The sequence below is a fragment of the Chelonia mydas genome, chromosome 10, assembly GCF_015237465.2.
Source record: "Chelonia mydas isolate rCheMyd1 chromosome 10, rCheMyd1.pri.v2, whole genome shotgun sequence".
NCBI lineage: Eukaryota > Metazoa > Chordata > Testudines > Cheloniidae > Chelonia > Chelonia mydas.
This window is the reverse complement of record NC_051250.2, coordinates 52778704-52798911: the sequence shown is the minus strand read 5'-3', so window position 1 is coordinate 52798911 and position 20208 is coordinate 52778704. Positions and strand designations below refer to the sequence as shown.

The following is a 20208-nucleotide window of genomic DNA, read 5'->3' as shown; positions in this document are numbered from 1 at the left end:
GGGAGTTCCCTCCCCGAGCAGCCCGTCCCGTCCCGTCCCGGGAGACAGAGCGGGGACGTGGGGGCGGCTCTCAGGCGGACTCCGGCCCAAGGCTGCTTGGCAGCAGCGTGGCCACGTCTGGGCTTCTTTAGAAGGCGCTTTGGTCGCCAGGGAGTTGCAGGGCTCTGGGCTCCTTTTATTTGGCGGTTGCTTATTTGGGCTGTTTTGTACTGGGCGACTTGAAGGCACAGTTAGTTTAAAACGGGTGTACCGAGTAGGCGTGGTGTTGGGTCTCTGCACAGGCACTTCTCCGTCCCCCCTCCCCTTACAGTTAGGAAAAACACACCCAAATTCATGAACTTTCTGGCCCGCCCACGTGCCAGTTTTTTGTCCCACACTTGGGGTGCGCTTCATCCGTTCAACACAGAACTGTACCACATTGAGGCAAGAGACCCCGGGGGATGGAGAGAGGGTTTTTTAATAACGTGAGTACACACAGCTTTATTGTTTTCATATTTGGAATGCATAACTTACTGTTGTATGCAACAAAATTAGAACTACTGAAAAATGGAATTTGTATAAACAGCTCCTGCCTTCCCTCTGAAATGTGTTGGGCTTGTTTTGAAAGGTAGTGCCACTTTTTGTTCTCATGAGACTTGGCAACCCCATGTCCCCCCTGAGCCACTGAGGGGAGACCTGCCTCCACCCTGGGCCCCCTCAGTTTGGGCTGGGCTGTGTGCTTCAGCTGTCCTGGGTGGCCCCCTGGATCTCCGGGCAAAGGGCGCCCCTAGGCATCCGGCCCAGCCTGGAGGAGAGGAGGGTGGGGGCGAGCAGGGGAGAGGGATGGAGAAGAGGAGGTACACAGCAGGTGGAGGGGTAAGATGGGGGGAGGAAAGAAGGCAGGCCCACTGACAGCAATTCTGGGCCCCAGGGCAGAATAGTCAATGGGCCCCCACGCACGCACAAGCTGTGCCCACGCGGACGCAGTCCACCTGACATTTGGGCGGTGCTATGTCTGTGCTGGCTAGTGCCCAGCGAGCTGCTGCCTGTGCTGCTGGGTGCGCTCTTCTGGCGCGGTCAGGGCTTCCATATGCCTGCCCACTAAGGTTGCCAGCTGTCTAAACGAGCAGACCCAAAGACCCTTGCCCTGCCCCCTGCCTGCCCCTTCCCTGAGACCATGCCCTGTCCCACCCTTCTCTGAGTCCCTGCCCCCTGCTCACTCCATCCCCCCTCTCTCCGATGTACTCCCCCACCCTCACTCATTTTCACCAGGCTGGGGCAGAGTGTTGGGTGCAGGAGGGGTGCGGGCTCTGGGATGGAGTTTGGGTACAGGAGGGGGTGAAGGGTGGGGCTCCAGGAGGATGTTTGGGTGTGGGAGGAGGTCTGGGGTGCTGGCTCTGGAGGGAGTTTGGGTGCGGGAGGGGGTGAGAGGTTGGGCTCTGGGAGGGAGTTTGGGTGCGGGCTTTAGGTTGGGGCAGGGAGTTGTGGTAGGGAGTTGTGGTACAGGAGGGAGTCGGGGGTGGTATTTACTTTGGACGGCTCCCGAAAGCGATAGGCACACCCCTCTGGCAACGGTTCCTAGGTGGGGGGCCCATGGAATATCTGGGCGACCGCCCTTGCAGCTCCCATTGGTCACAGTACAGGCCAATGGGAGCTGTGGAGTTGGCACTCGGGGCACGGGCCGTGCGTGGATACTCCCTCTCCAGGGGCTGCAGGGACATGCTGGCTGGGTCCGTGAGCGGCACGGAGCAAGGTGGGCAGGAAGCCTGCCTTAGCTCCACTGCCAGCGGCAGCTGGGGGCCCCTGCACCCTTTTAAATCGCCCAGGCCCCATGGCAATTGTCCCCTTTGCCTGCCCCCACCCCCATTGGCAGGCCTGAGAGGAGGGATGCAGTAGGCAGGGGGGCTGTGGGGGAAGGGGGTGGAGTGGAGGAGAGGAAGGACTCACCAGGCAGCAGTGGGAGGGGATGGAGCAGGGATTGGAAGAGGCGGAGTGCAGGCTTATTATACCTACCACATAGGATCCTCTTTCTTCCCTTGACTCCCTTTCAGGGGTGGTGGAATCTTCTTAACATTGGGGGGCCACGGGCACCCAAACTGTTGCCCCATCCCACAGTGCTGCCCCTTCCCCCAAGGCTCCTCCCCACAAAGCCCCGTTCCGGCACTGTCTCTTCCTCCCAAGAAACTCTTCCCCCTCCGGTTGTTCATCCTTATGGCCATTAAAAAGTGGGAGGTCCATGACCCTCAGACCCCCACTGTTCTAGCATCCCTGCTCAGTTTCCTACAAGCACTCCCTTATGCCACTACCTTTTAATTTTCCCCAGAGCCAGCTCAGCAGCCCTCCCTGTAAGAAATCAGCAGGGAATCACCCACTATGCATAGAGAAGAGTGCATCTCTGTCCTAATATTACAGGACTTAAGCTTTGAACAAAGAGAGAATTTTCTGAGAACTTACAGGTAAGTTCATTATAGGAGTTTAAATTAATTTTAAATTAGGTCCTTTAAGAAATTTATCATTCTGTGTCTGCCCATTTCTTTATTAATAATGGAATAATACAACTCTTTCAACTTCCTATGTAGTTAAAACTCACTGCAATCTTGTGCATAAACTAAATTTCAACTTTTTAAAATTAATAGTAATTTTTTTCTATTATCCTTCAGAACTGAAAGTTTCCTCTTCAGTACAGGCTGAGCAATAACATTCTTCTATACTTGCAGAGGTTCTCAACCATTTTCTTTCTGAGGTTCCTCCCCAACACGCTATAAAACCCCCCTGGCCCATCTGGAGTGGTAGGGGAGGGAGGGGGAATCGGAGTTCTGGGGGGTGGGGAGGGCCCTCAGACATAGGCATAGTTTGACTTCTGTTTTGTAGGGGCAGGGCCAGGCAGGGCTTAGGCTAGCTCCGCACAGCGGGGTCTGGGGAGGGAGCGCAACCTAAACCCCACTGACTCAACTCAGCAGGCCACCCAGCCTGGGGGGGAAAGGGGGAGGGGAAAGAGGTGAAAACCGCTCAGGGTGAAGGCAGGTGGTAGTTAGGAGCTGTGTGCAGGCAGGGGTGTAGCTCAGGGTGCAGGGAGAGGGTAGCTTGGGGCTGTGTGCAGGCAGGGTGTAACTAGGGCAGGTTTCTCAAATGCCAGGAGGTTTCCCTGTGGCCTCAACAGCGTCCTGAGCCATGATGCAGGAGGCCGCAAAGCATCTGCCCCTCCCCCCCCGCCTTCCGTGTTCCTCCTGGATGCACAGCCCTGCATGGCCCCTGGAGACAGGTATCATGCAAGTATTACTTGTCACAGCCTTCCAGATAGCTACTAAGTGTCATGTGAAAAGTGATTGATATTAACACGTCACTTTTCACAGTAATATTTTTATTATTGAGTCTGCAAAAAAACCCCTACATGAATAAATTACAGTGATGTGGATATGTATATGTGCTATTTATTTGTTTTTCCTAAAGTTAATCAAGTATTTTAGGAAGAAGTGTCAGTGCGGCCACCAGCAAGAGTTGGTGGTCGCACTCTGAGGCCGCCAAAAAATTTGTTGTGAGAACCCCTGAACTAGGAGCTGTGTGCATGCAGGGGATAGCTAGAGGCTCTGTGCAGGCAGGTGTGTAGCTCAGGTTGCAGGGAGGGATTTAGGTAGGGGCTGTGGGTCAGGAGGCCCCCTCTCTCGTGGTTGCTACTCCCCAAGGGATCTGCCGGTCCCAGAGCCAGGTCTATCTGCCTGGGTGGCTCTTACTGGGTCGAGCAGTCAAAGGGGGCAGGGAGCTGAGGAGCAGCCTCAGCCCTGGACACCAGGAGACTGGGATCACCACAACTGCCCGCTCCATGGCACCAACCAGAGCAGCAGCTACCCTGACCTAACCTGGCCAGAGGAATGTGGTCTCCAAAGAGAGAGGAGGAGGGGTATTTGTGTGGAGCTGCCCTGGGACTGTCCCACTCTGGTTAAGACACTGCAGTTTGAGGGGGGGCAAGGCCCCTCCATGCCCCTCCCAACTCTGCCGATGGGCTTGCGGCTTCTGCCCCGCCGGGCATTGGGGCTCAGGGCTTATGGCCCCCCTGAAACCAGCTGCAGATCCCCTGTTGAGAACTGCTGTTTTCTAGTGAATTCCATGAAGAACTGCCCTTTTTAAGAATGGCTACCATCTTTCCATTATTAACGGGTGTGTGATTACAGCTGCCCTTTGCAAAAATGTTTTTTCAAAATGACCACCACGTCCCATTGTCTCCAGTAGGAGTGAGTGCCCCCATAAAACATTGAGATCCTCTGACAGCGCCTTGTAACTATCAGCTCTTGTCTGTACATACAGAACCAGATAATGAAGAAGACTGGGACACCACCAGACTTATGCAGAGGTCAGAGATACAACTCAGAGGAAAGGAAAAGTACATGATTCCAGATCCAGTCTGCCCCTACTCCTGCTGCCGTGAGTAAAATGGTAGGCTTCAAAGGTACTTGGCCTGTCTGCCTTTCCTCTTCTCTAATATTCCTTAATATATATGGCAGCAAGTACAACTCTGATGTACAGGCACTGGCTGTATTCTTCAACTCTCTCTCCGCCCCTTTCCCTCACAGTCTCTTCAACTCAGCCTTACTCCATATTTGCCTTTCGTATTGTCCCTCCTTCCTCTTCAGTGTTCCCTCTCACCCCACCATCTAGCTTATCCCTGCCTAACTAAACCCACCCAAACATGAAATAATGGAACTAAGTGACATTTGTTGCTATCACATTGTATGTGCATTATATCCCTTTCCCTACCCTTCATGTGTCTTTTTTATTTAGACTGTAAACTTTTCAGGGCAAAGACTGTCTACTACTCTGTCCAATGCTTAACACCTTGGACCGCCATTCTTGGTTGTCCCGTAGGCACTACCATAATAAAGCTGATTAAATAATAATAATGGAACAAGGGAACCTGTGAGAGGAAGGACTGCAAGGTGGAGTGGACAAGCATCGACTAATTCATCCCAGCACAAGGGTGCAACCAACAGAAATATTGGGAATCTCTGGCCTACTGCAAAGTGCAGTCTGACCCATTTATTCTCTGAGCTGGAAATCAGAAATCCTTTTTCAGTTTCAATCCTGTTCAAATCCCCCATAATCATATTTTTTTTATTTCAAAAGGCCTGATTTACATCAATTCCTTTCCATAGAGTTATTTCTTTCACTGGAATAACATGAATTTTTACTCACCTGGATTCTCTTGAATCACAGACTCAGTTAAACCCCCATGCGCTTCAGTGATGCAGAATAATCAGGCACTAATAGCACTAGCTAGAGTAAGTAAATGCCTCAACTGCCAAAGCTTCCCCTACAAAGCTTTGTTAATATACATCATATTTTACTTGAACCAGCCTGTTATTTCAGTCCTGGGCCTGGTTGGAGGAAAGATGACCAGCTACTCCACATTTCAACTCTGTGCAACCTTATCTTGACCTTCTTGGCCCAGATCTTCAAAGGTGTTTAAGCTCCTAGCTTCCATCGATTTCAATAGAAATTAGGAGCCTCAGTGCTTTGAGGATCTGGGCCCTTGGCCTTGTGTGTATTCATTAGCACAGTCTATATTTCCAGGATCACATACTATTTTTTCCATAGGATCCCTGTCTCATTCAGTGCACAGAATGGACCTGCTCTGTGGATGAATCAGGGTTATGTAGTGAAGCAGGTTGTTGTCTGTGGTACTCATGCATCATTTGTTCAGAAGCGAAGGTTTGTAATAAATGAGGATTGTACCCAAAAAATGGTTAAAGTGATTAAATGCTGGTCTGTAGAGTTAGATTCTATCCTTGCCTCTACCACAGAGTTCCTTGGTGATGCTGGGCAAGCTACTTAAACCAAACTTTTCACAGGTGGTCACAAATGCTTCAGTTTCTTGGTGCCTGGTGTGACATCCTGGGTTCTGATTTGCAGAAGTACCGAGCACTCACATCTGCAACTGAAGTCTTGGGAGCTGTACTCTGAACATATGAAGTGTGATATGCTAAGTACTTCGAAAAATCAGGTCCTAAATGTCTCAGAGTAGGCACCCAAAATTAGTAGATATTTCTGACCCTAATCTCTCTGTACCTCAGTCAGTTCCACAAGTGTAAAAAGGGGGATAATAATACCCTCTCATCTCACAGAAGTGTTGTGAAATAAATACACACACACACACACACATTTTTTTGAAGCACAAAGATACTGTAGAAAAGCCTATGAGGAAATTAATAATTCTGTCTTCAGAGCAGGGTTTGGATAGTGTGCAGTAAAAAAAGGCATGGGCCACACATTAAACAAGGAGAAAACTAAATATTGAATAGCATCCATCCCCTGTACTGAATGTGGTTGGGATCCTGTGGAAAAAATAGTATGAGATCATGTAATTAAAGACAGTATCATAATGGATACACACAAGGGTGCTGAATTAAACTTGCAGAGTCAACAGTAATCCTGGCATTTCCAACAGTTCAGTGCTTAACTTAATAATGTTCTTTTAAGGTAGTTTTTTGTGTGCAGTGGCTTCTCCACAATGCGATATCTACATACCTGAACCTGGACAGACTATCTTTTCATTACATGCCAGTACTGTTCTGGGATAACAGACCCTTGGATTCCAGTCCTCACAAGTGTTCACACTCACGCTGTTAACATCCTTGATGTTGTTATTGTTGAGTCTATATGTATCTAGTAATGTAGTGGGGTAAAGACATGCACCTAGATTCTTTACTATGCCTGTCAGTGTCAAACGGTTGAATACTAAAAAACTGTATAGAGGTTTATTTGTTCAACAAAATCTACCATGACACATCTAGAGCTTGATCAACTTTGTACCTCTGTACAGCCACCAAGGAATAAATTTAACACGTAACACAATGCAGAAAATGAATATGATCCTAATGTAAAAAAATAATAAGACAAGTGTTTCCATTAGAAGCTGAAACTTTTATTACAGGATAACAGTACATAAAGCACATCTAAAATTGATGTGTTCAATGCACTTAATAAAGGTAATGTAATATTAAAGGTACAAGTTTCTAAGTACAATATAACAACATTCATATTAGAATGAAAATTGGAGTATTTAAAAGACAACATTAAATCTCTTATTTTTACAGTTGTATTTACAAAATGAATCAAAATACTTTTTCAGGACTCAGAGTAAAATAAACTGTTGAATATAAGCAGACTATTGTAAGAGTGAGTTTAAAAGAAGATTCAAGAAAGTGAAAAGTTAGGTGATAATGGGTAAAGATCATTAGCAAAGTTTTAATACAATACATTTTAACATTTCTCTTGATGGCTTATACTTTTATTGTGGCTAGAAAAGGAATTTTTACATACTGTACACATTTACATGTACAGTATAATTTCATTTAAACTTGCATGTATTTACAGAAAAATGAGTATTACTCAATGAGGTTTGTGAAGTTCATGTGCTTAATCATCAAACCAACACACATTTGTAATCAGCACTTATTCTGATCTCTTTACTTTAAACATTTAGTTACAGGAGAAAATATTACCAGAGGGTTTTGCATAATTTATATAACAACTAAACTTAAACAATCAGGGAGAACATTTTCCTAGCATAAAGTTTATGATGTATATGTTAGCAGATAAAAATTTAAGAGATCCTCCATTGATTGCTGTTTGAAAGTATCAAAAGGTGATGTAAATCAACAAGGGATTTAGAAATAAAATCATCATGGCTTGTATTTAAATAAGACTAACTCTGAAGGTTTTAAAAGTAATTGTCCTGATAGTGTTTGTAATTAAACTTTCTACTTATGAAAATATACCCATGGTGCAGTAAAGTTTGTGTTTATTTTCAGGACAATAGTATGTTACTGTAAAAAAAAAAAAAAATTTTCCTTGGATTGAGGGTACAAAACCAGTGCATGGAAGCCAAGAATCATGGCTTTAAAATTCACTACCTTCTGTTATCAAAAAGTGCAGTAAACAGAAACATTATCTTTAATAAATTGCTCAAAAATCTTTGCTAAAGATCTTATAAATTCAGTAATATTACAGAAAAATTCTAATAAATATTTAAAAAGGTTAATTACCTCAGATATTTGATATCCATCAATTTTGTAAGAACTTAAATGACAATATTCGTGGGAGGAGAGAGTTGAAGCGAAGAGTAACTCCAAGAAGTATGATTTCTAGATAAATAAAGGTATGTATAAAAATTAAGAAAATATCAAGTTCTATGACTGACTGACTTCCACAAACTCCATTTCTGCATTAACTTTAGGTGTCAAAGTCCATCCTTGAACATGCATGTGTCATTTTAATGAGAATCACGTATGCATATATAAGGTCAGAATTTGGACATCAATGTTTCATGAAAGATTTACAGAACATTCCCATTGACAATAACTGCAATTAGGCATATAGGCATGATCATGTGACTTCTGGAATGGGGCGTGCCCTCCATTCCTGTTAGATTTAGGGGGAAGAAGGCACCCAGCACTTAGCAGGTTTAGGTCTATATCTATATATCTATATCTCACATGGACTAACTGGAAAAGAGATCCCCCAAATAACTACCTACTTCAACCCTTAAACTAGACAGCATTTTATACTGGGGAACTGGCTACATACTTTTTCATATGATATGATATGCAGTGAAAGCATTTTAGCAACCCAATGGATAATAAACAGGACATAGCACATTTATCATAATATGAACATAGAAAAATATTTGATATCAAATATCTATTCTGTTGAAGTAATTTTCTCCTCATTAAATATACTACAGAATAATTTATATAATGGTACTATGTATTTAAAGAGAAAAAACAGGTCCCAAATCTAGTACTCTGATACAGGTACTTGTTGGGCATATGTAGATCATATATATATATATATATATATATATATATGCGTGTGTGTATGTGTGTGTGTGTGTGTGTATGTATATATGTACACACACATACACACACACACACATATATATGTTATAGACAGTGAAATTAACAAGACCCAAGGTGGTATTGTCTAGGAATAAAAGGGGTTTGTTTTTTTGTTCACAAAAGTAACTTATCTAGCACCACACATCAGAAAAAACACAAAAATAGCACACTCTAGTTCTAAACAGCTATGTCTAAAATAGATTATATAGTAAAACAGATATTATACAGCATAATGTGGTATTTGATAAACAGATAAATATTTGCACTGTGTAGGCTGTTTATAGCATAACTTTATCTATACAGAATGAAAGCAAAAAGTTAACCGTATAGAGGTGAGCAGAACAACATTAAATATTATGACTCAAAAGCAGAGACAAAGATAAAGTTGAAAGAACAGAGCAAGAGAAAATGTTTACAGGCCATTACAAATCCTTAAATTAGTAGTAAAATAAGGAATTGGTTGCTGAAGTTTAAGAAAGCAGTAAACAAGAGATTGCATTTACATGCAGATGTCTAAAATTTGTATTTCTTTTTAAATCTATGCACAAAAAGTCATTTGTTTTTATTGCTTGACATTCAATTATGGCTAGAGTATTTTTAACCTTCTTTTTGTACTTTGGAAACAAGAATATGTTAAAGGTGCCATAAAAATGGACAACATTGAAATCAGTTTGCAAATAAACCTCCTAACACTGCAGTTCTTTATACATTTTAAAAAGCCTTGTCTGGGGTTTGTCATATGTTAAATATATTTAAATTGGGAAAATACACTGTAGCTTGAAGCCTCCCATTGGCCCAAACATCCAATACAAAAACACATCTCCATAAAAGGAGCAGGCAGACAATACAGTTACATATAAAGAAGCAGCCAGCTAATGTCCTAATAGTCAAAATATTTACCACTGTTCTTTCTATAAATTGTTTCAAAATTAAACACAAAAAATGAGGAAAAATTTGGATTTAGAAAGATATTTACAGTACATATGCCTTTTGTGAAATAAAATTCACTGTATTGCTTATGAATTCTCTGCATTTAGGTATTATATAATTAAAGAGATTGCAAGTGCTTGTAAAATTTATGCATCTATATTAAGATAGTTTAGGGGGAATTCAGTATATTAAGCAGTTACAAACATGGAAAGCATGCGGATATTGCCTAAAAATAAAGTCTGATGTCATATATATTATGCCAAGCTAAACAACTTTCTTGTGAAGTGAAGCTCCAGAAGGTAATGAGATTTTGAGGAAAGATATCCAAGTGAATATTGAGGCAGCAAAATCTAAATGTAAAGAGTGTATATTGATTGCCTGCATAGTCAGAATATTTCATACATTTTTATTTTCACAATGTAAAGGGGCTAAACATTTCATGTGGCATCATGTTTTATTTCATATGTGGTTAGTCTACTTATTGCTCTAGAAGGTTATTGCTATATTCTACCTCTAATAAAGGCCAAAAACCCCAAACCCTCTGTCACTTGTCACTGGCAATTCCACATACGGAATATAAAGGTAGAATACAGCTTTTATTATGTTAAAATTCCTTTAAATACCTGAATAAAGTTCAAAGAATGGAGTAGATACTAGCAATTATCCTTTTATTAAATGTTATATATTTTCCCTCTTTACCTGGTGTCTTAACAGCATTATATTGGGCTGCTATGGTACACAGTAATGGGAGCTGAGCGAATACTGCAGATATTTTTCTATAAATGGTTATTTCAATTTTTAAAATTAATTTTTTCTATTGCATTTGGCTTCCTTGTATGTTTGCTTTCCCTGAACATTCCACCAAATAATTTAAGTGGCAGGAATATTCAAGCAAATGTCACACTAATATTCAAACATGTTCATAGAAGGTGAATTTTAAAGTAATGAATATTAATCATAAAAATCCAATTCTAAGAGGTGCACTCCTCCAATTAGGAAAAAGAAATATACTGAGTGTCCTAGGTGTCACAATCAAAACCAGCCAACACAGCTAAAATTTCAAATATTGAATACTCAGAGAAAACTCCTTATCACTAATTATTTCAGATTATTATACAGTAATTTTTTCCTACAACAATTATTGATAAAATCCATTATCTGCCTGTGGGAGACTCAGATACAGAGCTAAACTGTAGAATAAATGATTAATTACAAACTGTGTGCACAGTTTTAGTAGTAACCCGGTTTCTGTATCCGTTTAAGAGACTCTGAAGACTAGGGAAGGTCTAAGCCAATCATTAGTAGAGCTGGGCAAATTTTTTTTGACCCAAACTTTTTTTTTGAGAAATATGCAGACTTGTTTTTGTGAACTCATGTTGATTTGGTTGCATTGTTTGCTTTGGAATACATATATTTTTAAAATCCAAATACTTTGACATTTCTGAAAAAAAATTGTCTCAGTTGAAAATGACTTTTGAAATTTGTTTTAATTTTATTTTAAAATATTCAAGCATTTTTAAAAACTTTTTGATTTGCCAAAAATTTCAAACATTTTCATTGTCAGTCTAATCCAAACGATTTTTTCCCTCTGACTGCTCAAAATTGCTAACGAATCAAAAAATCCATTGTTTACCCTTTATCATCAGAGAGTCCAGGAAAATACATGCACCAATGTCTGGGGCACTGAAATATAGAGGTAAAATTTATCTTGTAAACTGTACACATTGAACAGAAGTTGTGAATGACTTGCAAATATGAACAGAAGGATGTCAACCATTTCAGTAAATATCTTTAGACCTCTACCTTAGTCTTTACTCGTTTAGGATCAGCATTAGGGATTCTCTTCTAACAAAAATAAAAGAGAATGAGATCTGATCAAGAGACCAACCTTCTTAGGCAATTTCCTGTCTTAAAACTAAACCTGCATGCATTAGAAAATCAACTGCATAAGCTTGTAGAGTGGTTACTTTAGACAGATTTCACTAGATTTATTTTTTTACATAAATGTGGAATTGGGATTCGTGTTATACAAGCGAAGAAAAAATGAAAACTCCCAAGAAAATGGAGAAATGATGCTTTTTAAAAGAATAATTTAAATCACATAGGTAAGATCTTGAGAAATCACTCTTCTTGCCCTGATTAAAGAGTCTCAAAATCTTGCCCACTGCATTTGTAATTTTTTACTTGTTTTTATTTTAGGTACAAAAGAAAGCAAAGCAACTCCATCAATTCTGCAGGGCTTCCAGAACCCAATATAGACATACTGTATTTGAAAAATCTTACACTAAATCCATAAAGTTTTGGCATTGACAGATTAGACTTTTCTGTTTCCTGCTACTACTGCAATTGCTGTAAGACTTAGATGTGGAAATGCAAAGATGTAGGTGGCTACAGTGCTTCTTTAAATGACATATTTTTGGTTTACAGTGAAGCACATAGAGCAACAGCAGGGAAGGTCTAATAACTTGTTCTCCTGGTATTCTTCTGGTTTTAATGGTGTTCTGTGCTATATGACTCAATGTAAAGATTGAATAATCATAGCATTTCCACGCATATTATAGTGCATATGAAAAACTGAGTTCTCTTTGATAATTATAATTTAAACATTGAAGATTCATTTTTTGTTACAAAACACTCCTATGATTAAAAAATGATGAACAGTGGGTCCTGAAATGAAATTTGAATAATGATTTGTTTTCCAAGAATGTTTACAAAATTCTGTGTGATTTTTAAAGTTCTATTTCTTCCTTTCTTTAATTTTTCATTAAATAAGACTGATGAGCAATAGGCTGGAAACTCAAATGAGGCACACATGGAGAGTTTAGACACATAAGAGTTCTACACAGTTCACTTGTGCCTTGGAGGGATGATGATACATTTTTCAAAAAGCAATTTGTCCCAGTAATACTGGCCACCCTGTTGAAGAGTTTTAGTTGATCCCTGAGCACATTAGTTTCTGACTCTTAAACCCAACTCTGAAATAATAGGGCTTCTAGTGTTGATAACAAGATGGATTGTCATTCACAGTTAAGTCAATCATAAGGTGCTTATTTATTTACCCTTTTCGTCACCAATCAGCACAAAGAACTGTCAGAAAATAACTTTTATTTCTCTTTTTAAATAAAAGAAGGGCACAAAATGATTAAACAATTTTTATGACAGTGGCTTTAGGATTATTATCTGGCTGCCCCTCGACAACAAACAAGTGATTCAATCGACATTCCTTAGGAAAAAAAAGTAAAAAAAAAATCCTGTACAAATATGTATTTTTCCCTGAGGGATAAGGTTACACCCGCAAGTGCTCTATGTACATATTGCACTATAGAGGAATGAAGAACATGTGCAAAAAAGCAACAATGATCAAAGCTTACTAATCAATCCTTGTAATCATGATTCTGCTATGTTGTCTTGCATTTTGGAATGTCGTAACACAAATAGCTATATTCCTTTAATTAAAAACATAAAAAAAAAGAGGAGGAAATAAAACAAACCCCCCACACCTCTACTATGGCACATTCAATGAAATAAAAAGTTTTCCAAAGACAAATAGACAAATTCCATCAACAAAGTAATACAAAGTTCGTTCTTTTGTTTTTTGTTTTTGTTTTTTAGAAAAATTACATTACTTTCTTTCATTGTTTCACATTACAAAATCTTTTTTTTATCTTTACACAAATCACATTTTATTGCAGGAATATTTCAAGTGCCATCAAATATTTATAGAAGGGTTAAAAAAATAGAAGTCTCTCTAAAGTGGTCCAGACAAGGCTTTGTATAGAATAAATCTTTTTTCCACCTTCTATTTTTGAGTTAAGTATTTTGAATACATTTTTTTATTCCACTGACAGCCTAGAAGCAGACACACACACATTCATGCATGTGTGCACACGTGCATGCGCACACACACTCAGACCTTGGTCTCCATACTATGATACATAAACTTTATAAAGAAAAACCAAACTTAAGAACAGCATCTCACACCACCTCATCCAATAGTTATTAAAAAGATGAACAGCATCAGTCACAAAAGTACATCAGAGTGGACCAACTGACACTGTACAGTAGTACCTCTTCTTTAAGAAAGCTTGAGAATGTTTCTTTGCCTTAGAACAGAAAACTGGATAGATGTCAACAACCCAAGACAATTTCTTTACAAATTATAAGGAACAGCTCACTTAAGAGGAATAATTATTCCAATATCTTCAGCTATTCTCTGTAATGTCACTTTTTTTTGTGGTAGTGAGTTGGGAAGACTATGAAAGTTTCATACATCTGACATTCATTCACAGAGCATGAATGTGTATTTCAACTTGATATACTGCTGAACTTCTGGTCTTAGGCCCTACTCTCAGATGTTCTTAACAGACATAAGTCATCTGCCAATGTCCTGTTCCTATACTGTAGATTCATTATGACTAGCTATATTTAGAATCATTCAACATCCCCTCACAAAAAGGCTCTTTGGCAGCAGTAGTCTTTAAGTACATCTACCGCCCTGTTATCCTCAGAAAAAAAATCAGCCATCTTGACTACTAACAGTGATTAGGAAAGCACACTTATGTCAGGTGTACACTAATGGCCTGATTTTACAAGGTGCTGAGCACTCAGCAGCTCCCACTAAAGACAGTGAGAGCTGTGAGGGGTGCAACATTTTTGAAAATCAGACCACAAGTTATACGGCTTTCAGTTAGGGCTCTACTTGGCTTCTGGAGCAAACGTAATTGCTCCTGCAATTTTGTGTTCCCAAACAGTTGCATCTAGTAGCTAGATGTCAAATATCCCATCTGTTTGCACTCACAGACCAGGTAAAGTACTATTTACCAGAAAAAAAAGAAGGTAATGACAGAAAAAGGCCCAAAATATTTAGCACGGTTACCTTACTTACTGTCAAAAACAGGGTTTGTCTCTCACTCCCTGGAAAAGGTCAAGTCTTACTTACATTAGCTGACACTGGAATTAAGTTTAGTTGATCTTTAAGGGGCTAGCACCTGAGGCTGGTCACATTCAGAAATCTTTTGTTAGTAAAAAGCCTGCTTTAAATTAAATCCACAAATGCAAAGATCAGAATGGAAATGCCACAGCAGACTAGTTATTCCAATAAAGTAAACAATGATTCCAGAAAACGCAAACTAAAAAGAACTGAGAGATGCATTTGACTGTTTTTAGCAGATACATTTTTCTGGGTCATTTTAAAGATTAGGGGCTCAGTCCAAAGCTCCTTGCTTTGATTGTAAGGGGCTCTGGATCGAATCCTTGATGGTGAATGACTCTTGTGGGGGGCATGCAGGAGGGAATGAATGGTGAATGCTATACTCCTCCATGCTCTTTGACAATGCCCACGCATAACTTCAGCTTTTGCATTCATGAAAGTACAGGGACTTCTCCCTAAGTCTCCATGGGCACATCACTGTGAAGCAGGTGTAGAGAAGGTGAAGCATTGTCCCATCTCTGTCAGCTAGCAGAGCAGGGTAGGGACACTAGGGAAGTAGAATGTGCCATCGGAGGCACAATCCATTAGAGTGTAGCAGCTCCATACAGACCCCAATGTGGGTTGCTGGTTAAATGCAATAATTCAAGCCTAAGTGAGAGATGCTCAAATTATAAAAAAGGGAACACTTTATTTTGCCCATAATAACCCATTATCCTAATTCTCCCCTTAAAACAGTTTTACATCTGTGTAGCTCCATCTTCTCCAATTACTCCTCAGTTAACACAGTGTGAGAGGAGCATTAGGCCCCATAGATTTAAAGAGACACAGTCAACTTGAAAATCATCTGTCTTGAGGGTTTTTTTCTTAATAGTTACTGGCTACAACTACAGTGACTACAAATGAAATATTAGTGAAAAAATATTCCTCTGTCTTATTAGTTTACTTTGTCTATATACAAAAAACTGTCATATGCACAATTTCACTGTTTTCCATACCCAGTTAGTTTCTACTTTGCTGAAAAGGCCCTTATTAACCTTAACGAACAGAGAAGCATAAAACCTTAAGAATTTTAATAAAACAAAACAGGCAATGCTATTTAAAAATGTACTCTATACAAATGAATTTGAAAGACAAAAAACTTAATTTTATTAACATTCAAGTTGGCAGTGTCCCTTTAACACAATGTGTTGGAATGACTGCTATTAATTGTTAAAGTGCAGAGGCTTCAATTTGTCCAGGTAAATATACCATTCCTGCCATTTCAGGTTTAAAGAAAAAAAGGATTAAGTAGGTTTACCTGGGAAGTTGTTTAGGTATTTTATATATATACTTTACCACACAGATTAGTCACACACCAAAATCTTTTATTTAAATCTCTCTCCCTATCTCCTTCCTACACTAAAAAGAAAAAAAAGTGATCATAGGAAAAGGAGCAGGGGCTGGATGGGTAGTGTAAAAGCAATTACAGTGTGATCTTATACTCACACCAACCTTAGAAAATAAAGTTATTCATATTTTGGAGCATGCTGCCACTTCACAAGGTCTTTGGGGCATGAGCTCCCTTTATTATATCTTTGTACAGTGCCTAGCAGAATATGGTGATAGCCCTTAGGTGCTACTCCAATATGTTAATAACTTTAAGAAACTGTCTATATGGGAAAATGCAAAGTTTCACTTTGCTTCCATATAGCCCCAATTCAACACCCCAGTTGCTTCCAATTCAAAGGAGACGGTTCCAGCTTTGCAGTGACTATTAAATGCCATTTCAGGCAAGCCACAGCTGCATAACACTTCTAACATGGGTGTAGACAACCGGGGACTAAACATTTAGGGATTGCATTAATAAATAAAGAAAACTGAATTTTGAACAGATTGTACATCTCACTTTATAATAAGTGGATAAATTTAATCCAAAATGACTCAAAGTGATAGTGGTTATATTATGATGTTTTATCTCTGGCTTCCCATATAAAACAGAAGTTGTCTACACTCCTGTCAGGCTTCATCCAATCTCAGAAGTACCATCGGAATGACACTGAGGCAGAAATTGGCTTTCCAGTGGCTGACTGAGGGCAGAGAGTTAGCCAAAGAAGAATTCCTGGATTAACATTCTGGTTCAATTGAGCTGGAAGATCAGGCTGCAATCCTAAAACTACTCTTCCAAATAAATATAGGGAATGCTCCCTTCTCGTTCAAGCTAGATAACGTACCCTTAACGTTGTTTAATATGGCTCTCTCATTCAGAATTTAATATTTTTAATTCTGACTTTTCTCCTCCTTTGGGACAAAATTCTGCCATCCATATTCAGGCAAAACTCCTTGTATAGGGAATGGTAATTTGCATAAATAAAGACTGCAGAATTTGGCCCCTGATTAGTATAATGCATGGATCACAATCATTTTTGGAATTACACAACGTATGTTTATCATCTTACTGCTCATTCTATAGTCCACTCTCATGATTTTCAGGTTTCATGTAGAATATAAAATGTCTGCTTTCTACCAAAAGGATTGTGCCTTTATTTTATCAGTTTGCACTTATTTGATAAGCCTTAGAGAGTGCTTCTTTCCAAATAAACCTAGCTGTTTCTAGAGCCATACATATGTGCTCTAAAAGCAAAGGACTTCTCTGTTGTGCTGTGCTGGAGAAAATTGCTGGATTTTGAAAAACAGCCTGCTGAAGTCAATAACAAAATTCTCAGTGACTTCAATGGGACTACGCTTTTGCTTTAAGTGCATTGTTTACCATGTGGAGTTTAAAAGTATGTAACAGTATATATAACATACTCTTATATATTTGTGTATGTGTATATATTACACTCTGGTCAACATTTTCAAACATGGGTTCATAGAGTTGGGCATCCATACCCATATTTATACACCACAATTAAAGGCCCGATTTTCAAGGATGCTTCACACTTGCAGCTGTGATTGACCTGCAGATGCTCAGCAAATTCTTGGCTGTGGGTGCTTGGTACTTCTGAAAAATCAGGGCTTTTATTTCAGAGGCTAAATATGGATTTAGATGTGCAATTTTAAACTCACAGATTTGAAACTTTTGGGTTGTGTATAAAAATAAAAGCACCCTTTAAAAAGCAGCTGAAAAGCTAATTTGATTTTAGAAAATGTTCATCGTTTTCAGACTCTAAAAATCAATGTCATCATTTCAGGATGTGACCAGCCTGTCTTGAAAAGTAATGTTGAAAACAGCAGCATAAATACCTTCCAATGTATCAGTACCTTCCAAACCTTTTTCAGTTAAACTTGAATTTCTGGTGCACATGCAACACGACAATGAACACGCTAGCATTTAATTTAAAGAAAAAGGTGCAAAATGAAAGTGCCTTATCAATTCAACAAGAAAAGCTATACCAGTAACTACTTTTTATATTAATTAAAACAATATATAAACAATATCTCTTTTGCTATATATAGTCTTCATGCCCATTTACCCTGTAATATATTATAATGCTATTGTTGCTATTGCTATGGACCCTTTTCGTGCCATTCTGCCTACTGGCAATCAATGGTAGATGAAAAAAATCGTCCTTCATGAAACAATGAGCAAGTTGTGCAAACTGATGCTGAAACCTCTGCAGTACACACCAGTCGCTGGACTCTGCTGGGATCAACAAATTGATTGTTCTGTTGAAAGTCTGTGGGCAGTGAACTACAAGGAAAAAGAAACCTTCTGAGTTTAGTACCCTCATTCTGTGTAAACAGAGGTCAAAGATCGAGAAGTCAAGACAGAAAAAGGGTCCATATTTGTAGGCATAATGGAAATCATATGCATGAGAAAAACAAGTTCAACTTTGTTTCATTGTTTCCCATCCTTTGCCTGACCCTGACCGCCAAAAGATGTGCAGTGTGTTGGCTCCCTAGGTCTGTGCAGGGCCATATAAAGTGTCTTGGTTTTCTTTCTTTTTTTTCTTTTCTTTTTAACGTTTGTACTTCAGACATTCTAGAAGTGCTTAGGTGATATATTTACCCATCAATTTGCATTGCTGGTTCAAATTCTGAAGTGAACAACTCCTTGTACAATGGAGGAAAATGAAGTCGCACAATGTCTGGGTATATTGCTTTAAATGCCATAAGTTTTTCTGTATGTCGTCCACACAGTGCTCTTAAAGTAGACACTTTGCATATTAACTGGAAGAAAAACACACAAGAAAAATACAGTCATACACAAAACAGGCTCTCTTCTCTGATTTTGCTTTTAGGATCAACCACTTCTAGTTTACCTTGATTGTTTTCCTTAAAGATGAATTTTAGCAGCTAAAAGATGCACTTGCTTGTTTGATTCAAAGAGAGGAAATCATTAAACAGCAGGGATTTTTTGGGGGCCTAATTCCACTTCTGTAGTAGGGCTGAAATAGTAACCTGTGTGGCAGAAACATTCACTAGGGTAGTTGGGGGAACAGAGAGGGAAGGTATAAAGAGAGGAGACACTTGACGGCTTTTCATGAAGCTCAAAGTTAAAATTACATTTCTCTAACCACTCTAGTTCTCTCTCCCCTCTACCTCAACCCTTTCTTCCCCCTTCTGGGTTCTCTTAGGAAGTGGTTGAAACTAGGCAGGCTGGATTTTGAACAAGCAAGTCTAGAAAAGGAGAGGGATACAAAGGCCAGATGAGAGCTGTTAGACAGTAATTATGCTGCTGTTACTAGTGTAGAATGCTTTCATGTTCAGAGGATAAGGCATAGTTTTTGGTGCTCACCTTTGTTAGAATTCCATCTTCTCGGTGATTCTTCTGCAGGACGTGCTGAAGTGCTAGCTGAATCTTCTGTTGGAGTTTTTCGATTTTTACCTTCTCCTGAAGCCATGAACGATCTAAATGTAAAGCAAGTGAATATTTCTGGTGTTGCGCACTGGCATCACAATATGCAAAGAAATGTTCTTCGAGCCTATGCTACATTCATCTTTCCTGTTGCCAACCTCCCTTCCATTCCAGTGGAGTTTTATACAGGAGGTATTAGAGGATCTCGGCAAGCTTGAACCATATTTGTTAATGTGTCACATGCTCATAAGACTGTATTACAGAATATACAAAATTAAGCTAGCAATATTTTCATCCTGGAGATGACGAGATTATGTGATGAATGACTAACCAAAGGATTTTTGTTGCAAGGTTTTCTTTTTGACATGCAGAAAACAATTGAAACAAATAGTTTTAAGAAAAGCATATTTAAAAGAAATCATTCCTGTGCACTTCTTGGCAACCCAGGAGCATTACATCTGACATCGCCAAGTTGGCAGAACCAAACAATTCTGTGGTTCTCGCACTAAGAAAACACAACACTAAATACTCTTGAGCTGCCAAATGGCATGACAATGTAGCTACCATTCTGCAAATCAGGGGACACCTGCCACCCTTATTCACATGGTAGTATCTTTTGCTCCTCGAGGAGATCCATTAGTTTCAGTGGAACTATTCACAGAGACGTGTACTACTCAACAGGGACTAAGGACAACAAAATT

General features: G+C 39.6%; 1 protein-coding gene and 1 long non-coding RNA gene across 5 annotated transcripts in view; one reads left to right on the top strand and one right to left on the bottom strand.

The window, feature by feature from the left end:
* Positions 1-2: 2 nt before the first annotated feature.
* Positions 3-17622, top strand: LOC114022519. The gene is made up of 4 exons (XR_003566592.3): positions 3-464; positions 2303-2435; positions 4282-11905; positions 12000-17622. It is a non-coding gene; the product is annotated as an uncharacterized LOC114022519 (long non-coding RNA).
* RORA (RAR related orphan receptor A) overlaps positions 6874-20208 on the bottom strand; it is a 539784-nt gene continuing 526449 nt past the window's right edge. For 3 of the 4 annotated variants that reach the window (XM_037910469.2, XM_043524578.1, XM_037910468.2), the window contains 3 exons: positions 19448-19560; positions 18719-18879; positions 6874-8117 (listed from right to left, as the gene is read on the bottom strand). In XM_037910469.2, the coding sequence (XP_037766397.1) occupies positions 8054-8117; positions 18719-18879; positions 19448-19560 (338 nt within the window). In that variant the 3' untranslated portion in view covers positions 6874-8053. The remainder of the gene's footprint in view (positions 8118-18718; positions 18880-19447; positions 19561-20208) is intronic. The other variant, XM_037910467.2, reaches the window with a different exon arrangement.